The 13,456-nt window shown below is 40.2% G+C and overlaps 1 protein-coding gene across 1 annotated transcript in view; it reads left to right on the forward strand.

Moving 5' to 3' along the window:
• GLRB (glycine receptor beta) overlaps positions 1-13,456 on the forward strand; it is an 80,906-nt gene that overhangs the window by 31,520 nt on the left and 35,930 nt on the right. Inside the window, exons 3-4 of the mRNA XM_059923864.1 lie at positions 11,019-11,125; positions 12,869-12,936. Coding sequence (XP_059779847.1) covers positions 11,019-11,125; positions 12,869-12,936 — 175 coding nt within the window. The remainder of the gene's footprint in view (positions 1-11,018; positions 11,126-12,868; positions 12,937-13,456) is intronic.

The raw sequence follows: 13,456 nt of genomic DNA on the forward strand, positions 1-13,456 counted from the left end.
TCTAGCTGCGGCGAGCGGGGGCTACTCTTCGTTGCGGTGCGCGGGCTTCTCATTGTGGTGGCTTCTCTCCTTGCAGAGCACGGGCTCTAGGCGCACGGGCATCAGTAGTTGTGGCATGTGGGCTCAGTAGTTGTGGCTTGCGGGCTCTAAGCACATGGGCTTCAGTAGTTGTGGCTCATGGGCTTAGTTGCTCCGCGGCATGTGGAGTCTTCCCGGACCAGGACTCGAACCCGTGTCCCCTGCATTGGCAGGCGGATTCTCAACCACTGCGCCACCAGGGAAGTCCCCCGGAGCTGGGCTTTAGAGCTCAACACTGTGCACTAAGGTGGCGGGAGGGGCCGTGGCCAGTGCCCCTGGGTCCAGCCCCGGCTTGGATCTCTGTGGTCCCCACGGGACTGGTATCCACCGGCCCCATCATTGTCCGGAGGCTGGCGAGCTAGAAGCCCGTCCCTGGGGTGGCACCCCAATGAGCTGGGATGCTGGTTCCACTCTTTCCCTGTTCTCTCTGGTCTGTGTTGTGGTGGGCGGTGCCTGGGGGATGGGGATTGTGGGGATACAGTGTCTCCCCTTTTCCTACTGGGGTCATTGAGGCTGGTTGGGTGGAGAAGCCTGTCAGTCAGTTTCTGGATTTCTCACAGAGGGGATGGATCCGTGCCTTGCTGTTGAGATGGTGTGTCCACGGTGGGAGGAGAGTCCAGAATTTCCTGTTCCATCTCCTGAAGTCCCTCCAATCAAATTCTTCATTCCATCTCCCGCCCTACGTCTTACCATTCCATCCAGTGTGGCTTCTGTCTCTCCCTCAGCTGGAAAACAGCAGCTGTCCCTTTTGCTCAATCCTGTGAAGAGTCTTTAGTCCTCAACTTATTAACCTCTCAGCAGCTTTGGTCCTGTGAACCAACCCTTCCATCAAATATTTTTTTCCTGGAGTTCTGTTGACACCACACTTGCACGTTTTCTCTGTTGACGGAAAAAAATGCACAACCTAAAAGTTGAGAATTATGCTTTATTTGGCGGACAAAACTGAGGACTTAAGCCCAGGACGCAGCCTCTCAGAATAGCTCGGAGGGACTGTTCCAAAGAGCTACGGGGAGAGCCAGGACACAGAGGAGTTTTTGCAACAAAGACCAAGTAATTGGAACATCAAAAGATTACCGTTAATGAACGAAAGCCAGACATCTCAAGTTATGAATTTAGCACTTTTCTATGTATGGGAAGATGCAAGAGTCCGGGCTCACTGAAACCCTTCCTTTGATGTGCCCCTCAGCTGCCGGGGGCCAGTGTCCTGTGCTTTCTCGTCCTGAGTCCCCTCAGGGGGCACCGCCGGGGGCGGCTGTCATGTGATGGCTTGATGGCTGCAGCATCCTTTGTTTACTGATATGGCAGGCGACATTCTTAGTCCACACCTCCTTCCTCTTGGGCAGCTAACTTTTGCCTTAATTGTCGGCTTATCTTCCTCCATCTACTCATTCAATGTTGGGGCTCCTGGTGTTTCAATTCCATGTCCTTTTGTGACTGTAAACTTTTTTTTTTTTTCTAACTAGTGATTTGTCTAATCATTAAAATCATCCAAGGAGCTTTTAAATCCTGATGCCTGGGTCTCACCCCGCACTAATTCAATCTGGAGGTGGGGCGTGGGGCTTCGCATCTGTAGTTTGCAGAGCTCCTCCAGGGACTCAGTGCACAATTGAAGCTGAGAATCACCGGACACAGTCATCAGAACCTGCAGCTTTAAATACCACCTTCATGCCAGAATCATCCGGATGTGTGTCTGACTCTTGAATACCTAAGTAGCACATGCACTGTGCATGGCGTGTTGTGAAAGTCAAGAGCTTTCTTAAATGAAACCTTAAATGACTGAAGGAGAAGAGAAATGCAGCATACTGTAGTTGCGTGACTGGTGAAGCTTTTGCTGTTCTTTAAGGGATCTTGCTGTTTAATGTCCTAAGTTGAGTTTTCTCAGGGACAGACTCTGAGATGGAGATTGACCTGCAGAATGAGATTGTTTTGGGAACAAGACCTCTTGGGGCTGAGAAAGGCAGATTCAAACACAGGAACAAGGCAGTTGCAACTGAGGCTTCAATTGATGCCGCGGGAGCTCGAGGCTGGGATGGCCTTTCAGAGCGGCCTCGGTTAGTAGAGGGGGACTTGGGGCTTGGTGTCCCCACAGAGAGTCTTCAGACGTGGGTTGCCTTCAGCTGAAGGCTGTTTCCGAAGAGACCGAGCTGAGAGCCTTAAGCAGCCACATTTCTGGCAGCCTCAGCTGTGCTGGGAGATCTGGGGGGAAGCAACGCCCCAGGATCCATCACAGGGGGATCTGACGGACCTTAGAGGTCACCTCATTTAGACCTTCATTGAAAGGTGAGTACACAGAGGCTCAGAGAGGGTAGGCGATTTGCCAGTGTCACGTGGCCATCTCACAGTCTGTCTGGCACTAGAACAGCGCCCACTCGTAAGGTAAGAGTGTCTTCAGTGATACCCGCACTTAACTTTATTATGCGGCTGTGGGGCTTACCTTATTACCACGTCTCTTAGGCCAGAAGGGAAGTATGTTACATTTATGCTACGTGTGGAAAACTGACAGAAGATAAGTCCTGTTCCAGTTGTAATTCGTCTCAGAGTCAGAGGTATTATTGCAATACTAGGGATTCTGATTTGCTGGGCTGGATGGAATACCATTTCTGTGTAGTATGGAAAATAATTACACAGCAAACATTTTGTTTGGGTTGAGGTTTAAGTTTAATTCCTTGTGCCATGAGGCTTGTATCAAAAGGACCGCAGCCTTTGATGAGTTTTGGAAATCGCTAGTGTCCAATATATAGCATCTCTAAATAGATGTTTCTACTTCATGAAAAATATTTTTTTCTATGGGCCATGGGTAATGTAATTGCATAATTGAAGACAGACAAGTTTGTCAAATGTTTCCATGGGATTTAACAGTTCCTTAAGCCCAACTGGAGTGATAAATAAAACAGTTGTTGAGGAACACTGTTTGTAATTATAATTCTTGGACAATTATAACACAACAGAATTTGCTGCACATATACACATAAACACATTCTTTTCAAATAATATAAAACTAATTAAAATCAACTAGTCAGTCAAAGGTATCACTCACTGTATTCATAAACCTTCCGATCATAATTTAATCTGGGAAAACCGAAAACCGAATGGAAAATAAATACGGAAGCTGTTAAGAGAGGTGATAATAAATTATACTATAGTAAGGCGAATACAAAACAAATAAAAATACTCTACAATAACCCTACAATTATCTGGATTCTTAAATAACTACTGACCTAATTTATTACCTGAATCTAGGAAGTGTTTGTCTGTCTTTGTATGTCTATCTGATTGTCTAATTAAAAATTCTTCCATGTAGATAAAAATGGGAACTAACCTCTTAGTAAGGGGATATGTACAGACTTGTAGCAGTGGTTTTTCATAAGCCCCAGCCTTCACGTATGATCAAAATGTCAGTTTTACCTGACTGTATAGAGAGTTTACCTCCAGTTATGGCTGTGGATTTTGGAATAAGAAAGTGTGATTGCCTCTCTTGAATCTTTTAGCTTCTTTCTTGTTCTTTCTTTTAACTTTACTTTTTCAGAGAATTTTTAGGTTCACAGCACAATAGAGAGTATGGTACAGAGATTTCCCGTGTACCCTCTGCCCCTACAATGGCCTAATCTCCCTCATTATCAACATCCCCACCAGATGGTACATTTGTTACAGTTGATGAATCTACATTGTGATCACTCAAGGTCCATAGTTTCCATGAGGATTCACTCTTGGTGGTGAGCATTCTGTGGATTTGGGCAAATGCACAATGACATGTATCCATCATTATTGTGTCATACTGAGTATTTTCACTGCCCTAAAAATCCTCTGTGCTCTGCCCACTCATCTCTCCTCCAAACTTCCAAGCCCTGGGCAACTGCTGGTCTTTGTACTGTCTCTAGTTTTGCCTTTTCCAGAATGTTATATAGTTGGAACTATACAGCCTTTTCAGATTGGCTTCTTAGAAATATGCATTTCAGTTTCCTCCTTTTATTTTCATGACTTGACAGTTCATTTCTTTTTAGTGCTGAATAACGTTCCACTGTCTGGATGTCCCCCAGTTTATTTATCCATTCACCTACTGAAGGACGTGTTGGTAGCTTCCAGTTTTGGCAGTTATGAATAAAGCTGCTGTAAGCCTTGTGTGCAGGTTTTTGTGTGGACATAAGTTTTCATCACCTTTGGGTATATACCAAGGAGTGCTATTACTGGATCATATAGTACGAGTATGTTTCATTTTATAAAAACCCACCAAAATGTCTTCCAAAGTGGCTGCACCATTTTGCTTTCTCACCAGCAATGAATACGAGTTCCTGTTGCTCCACATCCTTGTCAGCATTTGATGTTGTCGGTGTTCTGGATTTTGGCCACTCTAATCGGTGTGTAGTGGTACCTCATTGTTGTTTTAATTTGCATTTCCTTGGTGATACATGATGTGGAGCATCTTTTCATATGTTATTTGCCGTCTTGCTCATCTTTGGTGAGGTGTTTATTATTATTATTATTTTTCCCCCCTCTTCTTTTTTGGTCCTCAAATAAACTTTTTAAAACAATTAGAACAGGGACTTCCCTGGTGGCACAGTGGTTAAGAATCCACCTGCCAATGCAGGGGACACGGGTTTGATTCCTGGTCCAGAAAAATCCCACATGCCGTGGAGCAACTAATCCCGTGCACCACAACTACTGAGCCTGCGCTCTAGAGCCCGTGAGCCACAACTACTGAAGCCCAAGCACCTAGAGCCTGTGCTCCACAACAAGAGAAGCCACCACAATGAGAAGCCCGTGCACCACAGAGAAAAGTAGCCCCTGCTCACCGCAACTAGAGAAAGCCCGCACGCAGCAACGAAGACCCAACGCAGCCAAAAATAAATAAATTAAAAAAAAAAAATTAGAACAGTTTTAGATTTATAGAAAAATTGTCAAAATAATATGGAGTTCCCAATATCCTGCATCTAGTTTCCCCTATTATTAACATCTTACATTAGTTTAGCACATTTTTTACAACTCAAGACTCAGCCATAAAAAGAAACAAAGTTGAGTTATTTGTAGTGAGGTGGAAGGACCTAGAGTCTGTCATACGGAGTGAAGTAAGTCAGAAAGAGAAAAACAAATACCGTATGCTAATACATATATATGGAATCTAAAACAAAAAGGTTCTGAAGAACCTAGGGGCAGGACAGGAATAAAGACACAGACGTAGAGAATGGACTTGAGGACCCGGGGAGGGGGAAGGGCAAGCTGGGACGAAGTGAGAGAGTGGCATGGACATATATACACTACCAAATGTAAAATAGATAGCTAGTGGGAAGCAGCCGCATAGCACAGGGAGATCAGCTCGGTGCTTTGTGACCACCTAGAGGGGTGGGATAGGGAGGGTGGGAGGGAGACGCAAGAGGGAGGGGATATGGGGATATATGTATGTATAGCTGATTCACTTTGTTATACAGCAGAAACTAACACACCATTGTAAAGCAATTATGCTCCAATAAGATGTTTAGAAAAAGAACCAACAGTGGTATACTGTTATTAACTACAGTCTATATTTAGCTTGCTTAGTGGTTACGTAATGTCCTTTTTCTGTTCTAGGTCCCCAGTCAGGATACAAATTGCATCTAGTCCTCACACATCCTTAGCCTCCTTCTGGCTGTGACAGTTTCTCAGACTTTGTTCTTTGTGGCCATGGAAGCTTTGAGGAATCGTGGTCAGGTGGTCTGTAGAATGTCCCTCCACTGGGATTTGTCTGATGTTTTTGTCAGGACTAGATTGAAGTTATGTGTTCTGGGGAGGAAGAACACTCGTTTAGAAATGACAGTCCCATCACATTATGTTAAACGTACACAGAATCAACATGACTTATCACCTGGTTGAGAGGTTAAGGTTGATCACCTGGGTGAGGTCGCATTTGTCAGGTTTCTCCCCCGGAGAACTCACTGTTTGTCCCCCTTTCCATCCCGTGCTCTTTGGAAAGGTGTCGCCGTGCACCGATCACACCGAGCTGGGGGTGTGATGCTCCAGCAATCTGAGGGCAGAGGATCTATGCCAGTTATTTGGAATTCTGCACCGGAGATTTGTCTGTGCTCCACCATTTAGTTATTTACTCAATCAGCCATTTTATTCACATCTTTATGGACTCATGCATTTTTATTTTATACTTTGGATTATAAGCCAGTACAATTTTATTTCATTGCTCAAGTCATCCTAGATTTGGCCATAGGGAGCTCTTTCAGTTGGCTCCTGTGTCTTTTTGACAAAGTCCCATCAGCTTTAAAAAAAAAAGAAAAATCTTCCCTTATCTCAGTTTAGGTGAGGATAACAGCATTTATTTCCACGAAGGAGGGTTTCTTAACCTGTGGGGCACATCCGGGAACCCTCAGCGTTGCAAACTTTGTGGGCATTTTCTAAGGGAAGAACATAGCTTTCATCATATTCTCAGCGGTGTCTGTGGTGCTAAAAAAGAGGTAAAGAATCACTGCCCTAGAGTAAAGAGGAGAAATAAGACAACGTACACATTTTGCACGCCTCGCTCTTTCCTTCCTCCCCGGTGCTTGCTTGAGTTCACATCCAGCAGAAAGCTCTGCAGCCCCCTGCTTGGGATGACCTGGCCAGTGCCCCCCACACTCAGGCCGGAGGAGACCTGCGACCATGGTTGCCGCATTTATAACTGGAAGAACAAAACGGTCCTTTGACTCAGATTCCTGGTTGAAGGGAGGCTGTGAAGCCAATATGCTCGCGCACACCACCTTTGAAATGCAGCGGTGCAGTGTGGTCGCTAAAGGGTCATGGAAAATAAGTACCTTCTGCAGTTAATGGAAAACTGAGCTTCCCTCTTTGTAAAGACATTTCTGGATTTTTCCTTTAGTGCTGGAAAACATTACATCATCCAGCTCTACAGCCTGGTCCATTCCTTAGCGTATTAGTCGTGACATCAGTTCAAGTTTAGGTGAGTGAACAAAAGAGGACAGGCTGTAAAAAGGCTTTTGATATAAAAGACATTATTTTCTCTAGTCATTTGATGACTTTGCCTGAGTAGACTCAGTTAGTGTCTTAAATTAATATCATATTTCCATGAAATCAATCCTGTTGTGTAATAATGTCATAATCACTGATAGATTTCTTGAAAGAAAACACAATGGCCTCTTCAGATGGATAAAACATTGGACTGAGATTCAGAATGTGAAATCTCTAATAACGAAATAGACGTTGAGCGTGGAACCTAATTAAAATCATTTAACTCTTCTTATTCCTGGTTATTTTGTATAAATACTAGCCGCTTTCCAAATTATACGGTTAAGTATAGTAAAGTGCAAACACAGGAAAATGTGCTGTATGCAGATTGTTTCAGCTCTCTTGAAGAAAGTGATGTAGCTATCTAGGCTTTTAAAATATATTTTAATGTGTGGAGGTGACTTTAACGTTATTTTAGGATTGACCAAGCTGAAAAATAATGATTTCTATTTTTTGATTCAGGTAGGAAAAAAATCCCTGAATTCATCCATGTGAATATAAACTACATGAGATTTCACTTAAATTTTAAAATGTCTTTGAATTTCTAATATAAAGAAAGGTGAAGTGTTGATTAAAGACTCATATCAGGTTACTTGCAGCAGAGACATGAAAATATGTATTGACACAAATGAGAATAAAGAAAAAGGGCTATAACATATTTGATATACTCCTTTCTTTTAATTTCAAGAGATTTTTGTCAACCAACACTGTGCTTTTGCTGTTACTGGCAAATAAGATTTTTAAAAATTTAACTGTAGAGAGAAATCTAGGCATTTGGAGATGGCTAGAGGGAAGAGTGACCCTGGCAAGTTGTAGAAAGGGCAACGTCAGATTTTCCAGGACTAGTGATTTTAAAAATTGGTAAGACTAATGTAATATCTATCTACCTATCTATCTTATCACCTAAAGCAATACATGGATGGGTGGTAATAAGAAGATAGATAATAGTTCACTTCCATTACGGCAGGCTTGTGAAATGACGGCTAGGAATGGGGGTTACCAGGTTTCACTCTTGACTCTACCACTTTAGAAAATCTCTGAACCTTGCTGTGACCTGGTTTCCATGTACCATGTACCCTATGGCTCCAGTAGCAGTCAGCTACTGCTGACTCTCTACCCATCTGGTTTTTCTCTTTCTCTGCTGAAAAGCCATTCTCTGTGTGGTTCATGTCTCTCCTCTGTAACCAAGGGAGTCTTTGTGATGATCAAGTGAACTCATGTAATGGACATGGTGGTTGATTATCCAGTACCTGTTCTCTATCAGATTATTGGTCTGAGCCAATCATGATGGTTTCTTCCTCTTTGCTAATGGTTGGTTCAGGAATGGCTAACGCTGGAAAGCTTCTGAGGGAAATGAGTCCTTTTTCCTAAGAGGACATCTCAGGAGCAAATGCTCTTCATCTGGAAATGTTGAGTGAAGCTGCTACCATTATAGCACCCGCGGGCATCCTGAGGCTGAAACCAACCTAGAAGAGCAGGCACGTGGGAGACTGCCTGGGGCCACGTGTATTCAATGCCGTACAAGTGTAGGGAATTACAAAACCATAGAAACCACGGTTCCCTCAGGAATCACTCGGTGCATTCCATCTGGTTGGTAATATACACGTAGATATGAAAAAAAGCTACAAAGTAATTGCCAAACAGTAAATGTATCAGTTTGTGTTTTTTACAGGAAGCCAGGATGATTGGGGCAGGATTTTAGAAGGGCAGTATTAAAGGATAGGTTGTGTTTGGATTCATACAATGTGGAGGAGTTATGATATTCCATGAAAGGGGGCCGACTGATTCTGTAGGAAGGATAAAATCTGGTAGTGAGTTAGACGGGCTAGCCAATGAGTTTGGGCGACACAGCTTACAGATGAAGGGGAGGAAAGGTTTGTTGGGGTTTTTTTTCCTCTCTCTATCCTCAATAGCTGGGTCTATGAAATAGTCTGACAGCAGTCATGCTAACAGGATAAAAGGTATACACATTTATTAATTTTGGGGACTTAAGTGACTTCCTTCTGGAGGATCTGTCTTTAGGCAGATAAGAAGAATTTAGAGAAATCTTCTCCCTGCATTTGCTGTTTTTCAAGTGCCTTTAGCTCAAAATAACTTTTATGCTGAAGAGATATTATGGGGTGGCAAATTCTGCCTCTCTTCACAGCTGGAGAAAAATCAGGCTGGAAATGTCTCTACCACAAAAATTATCGTGGGACTTCCCTGGCGGCCACTGGTTAGGACTCCGCACTTCCACAGCAGAGGGCACAGGTTCCATCCCTGGTTGGAGAACTAAGATCCTGCATGCCCTGTGGTGTGACCAAAAATGAAAAGAAATTGTTAATTGTCTTTATGTTGTCTGGTTCATTCTATTGCTTAGAAGAAATGTACTTGTGAAGGATTTTATATCGAGACATAATAATAGCAGTCCTTAATTGATCCAATTCAAGTGTAGTTTGTAATCCATCAATTCCGTTTTCCTCCCTTGAATGAGAAAACTTGTAGATGGGTTTGGACACTAATTTGCATCTTAATATCTAATTTTTCCACATAACCTCATTCTCTTGAGAATGAAATAGAAAAAGGAAATGGAAAATGATTGAATGGGAAAATCTCATTACTGGTCCCCAAATCCTGGAGAATGAAATGGAAAAATCTCATTACTGGTCCCCAAATCCTACAGCTAGGATATGGGAGCTGATAAGGTCGTGAGAAAAAAATCTACTTAATCTCCTGCACCTTTGGGAGGTTTAACTAATTGGTTTTCATTTTTTTTCTCCAATGTTTTGGATTCTTTCTGAGAGCTACTTGAAAAGGTTGTCTGTATCAACTCATAGTAGTTTTAGATTTTTTCATACGCTTCTTAATATCTGTCATATTTCACCTGTAGTAGTTGTATCTTATCAGCACATTGTATGATAATTAACACAGAAAAGAATTGCCTGATAGGTCAGAGCTGGGATTTTAAAACAAAGCCAAGCACATGACATTTTTTGCTTCCTATAATGTCATTTATGAAATTGACACTTTTACCATTTCGGTAAAGAATAGACAATGCTGGATGCTCCAAGTGTAGTTTTAATCTTCCCTGTGATTTTCATGGATATTATTTTTGGACTGGGAAAATGATTATATGATAAGACTTTACAGGTGGTAAACGAATCCAAACAAACAGTAAAGAACAACAATTTCCATTGGCTTCCAAGGAAGTGTTTATGTGGTCCCAAGCAACTACCAATTTAGTCAAGATTCATTGTTCAAAGGTGATTAAAATAGAAAAATATGGCAGTTTTTCTCTTTTTGATAGTTGACAGCAAATATGTGCATATAAAAGAAAAAGGCAGCTGTATCTCAGAGCTCTATATTTTCCCTATTTAATTGGTCTGATATTTGAGGAACTGCTTTTACCAATCCCTGATGTATTTAACTCCACGGAGAGCATTCCTTGTGTGTTTCTTGAACAATATCATTTTATATGTCAGCATGATTGTTTTATGAATTCTTGGACTCTCTCTGGCCATATCATCCTGTAGTATTCACATACTCCTTTGCTTAGGTGGAAGGTTAATATATATTTTATTCAAAAACTATTTTTTTCTTTTTTTTTTTCTTTTTTTTGGCTCTTGTTTCTTTGTCTGCCATTCTTTTGTGCTTGTCTAGATTTTGATTGCATGTTGCTTCAGGACAAGTAAGAGGTCTGCTTAATTTTATTTAACGAAAGTAACATGAAGTATTTAGGGCAGTGTTTCATGCATTTGGTAAAATTAAATGCTAAAGTACTTTTTGTGTTTGTTTTTATTTTTATGACAAATACCTTTTGGGATTCTGATAAGGTCTACTACTTTTCACCTCTATTTGGAAAAGCCATGCTACAAATTTGTCTCAAAAAGCTAAGTCTTTTCTCCAGTGAACATCACGCACTCCTGTTGCTTGCTATTGTAAATACTTAGCAGGGCTTTGTTTTGCTTTTTCTCGTGTAGGCAGCAGTCAGCCGAGGACCTTGCCCGAGTACCGGCCAACTCCACCAGCAACATCCTGAACAGGCTATTGGTCAGTTACGATCCCAGGATTAGACCAAATTTCAAAGGTTGGTCTCCCTCCACCCCAATATCTCCATTCTTTGCAGTTTAAAAACTTATTTTACCTGTATAAAATCATTTATTTGTTTTATTCAAAACAGTGTATTTTAAATTGACATCTGTCATGTAATGTGCTTAAGTCAGAGCAATTTAATGCCAAAAATGTTTAAAGATAAGCAAAGCATTAGTTCTAATAGGCTTATGTAGTTCCCAGTTTAAAAAAAAAAAAAGATATGTTGTGAATTAATAGGCTAACCTATCTGATGGGTTTTCTAAGTACTTTGTATTCTTAACCTTAATAATTTAAAATTTAGGTTCTGACTTTCATTCAGACACCAAAGTTCCACTTTGTAGGAGAATGGCCATATACTCATTTGAGGATAGAGAACACTCTGATAGACATTTAAATTCTTTTTTTAAAATCTTTATTAGGTTTTCACATTGATTAAAAAAATTCCCTCTACTTTTTAGCTGAAAAAAGTGGCCATATGGTTTTTAAAAGCATGTTAACTTTGTGAATAAAATGACTGTGTTTTCTTCAACAAAACATTATCTCCTATCATTCCTTTCAAGAACCAAAACTGTACTTCAGCTAAAAGTTGTGGGAAGATGGTACAGCTTGCCTCCCTCCCTCCCTCCCTTCCTTCCTTCCTTTCTTTCTTTCCTTCTTTCTTCCTCTCTCTCTTTCTTTCTTGCTTCCTCTTGATGAGTTAGGAAAAGTTATATGAACATATCTCTGGAAAACTGTCGTCGTTGTTGCTGGTTAAGGACAGGTATTAATGTAGATCGGATTAACATTATAAGGCTTGATTATTTTTTCCTTTATGGAAAAAAAAAAGAAAGAAAGAAAAAAAGAAAGAGAAAGAGAGAAAGAAAGAAAGAAAGAAAGAAAAGAAAGAAAGAAAGAAAAGCTTGCAGCTGCTTCCAGTCAAGTGAAGTTATAGGACTCTGTTGTAAAAACAGGGTTCCTGTTCGTTACCAGAACCTGCGGTTACTTTCAGCAGTGCTGTGCTCTGGGCTGTCACATGTCTACCCTGCATTGATTCAACACCTGTTTTTCATCAGTCAGAGGTTATGTGGCTAAAAGGCTAAATTCACATTTTCCCTTTGTTAGCCCAAGCAACAGTTCACAATGAGTTAAAAAAAAAAAAAAAAGAAAAAAGAAACAGAAAGAAATTGGCAACATTATAATTTAGTTCTCTCTCCATGAACTTTAAAATTATTTTCCAGTAGGTCAGGCAAAATCTTAATAATGATTTTGTTATATGTCTGATTAACTTTGAATTTTCATGAATTAAAAATCAAAATATAGCAATTGTAATTGAATTCTGCTTTACCATTTAAGGTAAAAATTTAAAATGATTATAAAATGCAAAAAAAACCCATATTTTAAAAATGATGTTTTTTAAAGAGTAATTTACAATCTCTTAAAGTAAATGCATCAGCCCAATTAAAAAAAAAATTAAGGTAAATGTATTTTCCCAGAGTTTCTACAATTTAAGAGAGAAATATTTCTGAATAATTAACGCTATAAAGTACAATGTAACTCATTTTTTATTTGTGTGTTGATCCCTATTTAGAAAAATAAGTCAATAGCAACTGTGAACATGGTATCCTGAAACCATAGGTTTATAATTTTACATCCATGCGGATTGGAAGAAATAGAAAAATCAAATGCATAAACCATAAAAAATGAAGCTTCTGACCAAGTTTTTACAGCTACTAATTATATCCTTAATTTTTATTGGCAGGCATTCCTGTTGATGTAGTTGTAAACATTTTTATCAACAGTTTTGGATCCATTCAAGAGACAACAATGGTAAGATTACAGCCAATTTAATATTTTTAATTGAGAAGATTTTAACTGGAGGATAGTGGAAGAAATTATAACTGAAGAATAAGGAGTAACTCTCAGGGAAAAAAAATGCAAGCTCTCTCCTAGTATAAAATATTCAAATTTCAGGGTTTTGTTGAATCAGTGATTTCAATGGCTTTGTAATTTTGCAATTCAAATTTAGTCTTTATATTGCATTGAAACTTACAGACTTGGGACAATTAACGTACTCACTCTGAACGACTAATTGGAGACCACCTGGGAAAAGGATTTATGCAATTAATATTCTGGAGCGACATTTTTTTCCTAATATGCTTATGTGTAGAAGCATTCAAAAATATTTAAGTGTTCATAGTTTTTTTTTTTCCTTCCAATTTCCTGAGAAGAATATTTGTTTTTTCTCTTGTGCTAATTTTGTGATGTGTGGAGCAGAGAACTGTGAAAAGCAAATTTGATTTTCCTAAACCAGAGCAGCAGAGCTCCCTGAAAGGATTATGCGACACAA

Source organism: Balaenoptera ricei, chromosome 5 (assembly GCF_028023285.1).
Source record: "Balaenoptera ricei isolate mBalRic1 chromosome 5, mBalRic1.hap2, whole genome shotgun sequence".
Taxonomy (NCBI): domain Eukaryota; kingdom Metazoa; phylum Chordata; class Mammalia; order Artiodactyla; family Balaenopteridae; genus Balaenoptera; species Balaenoptera ricei.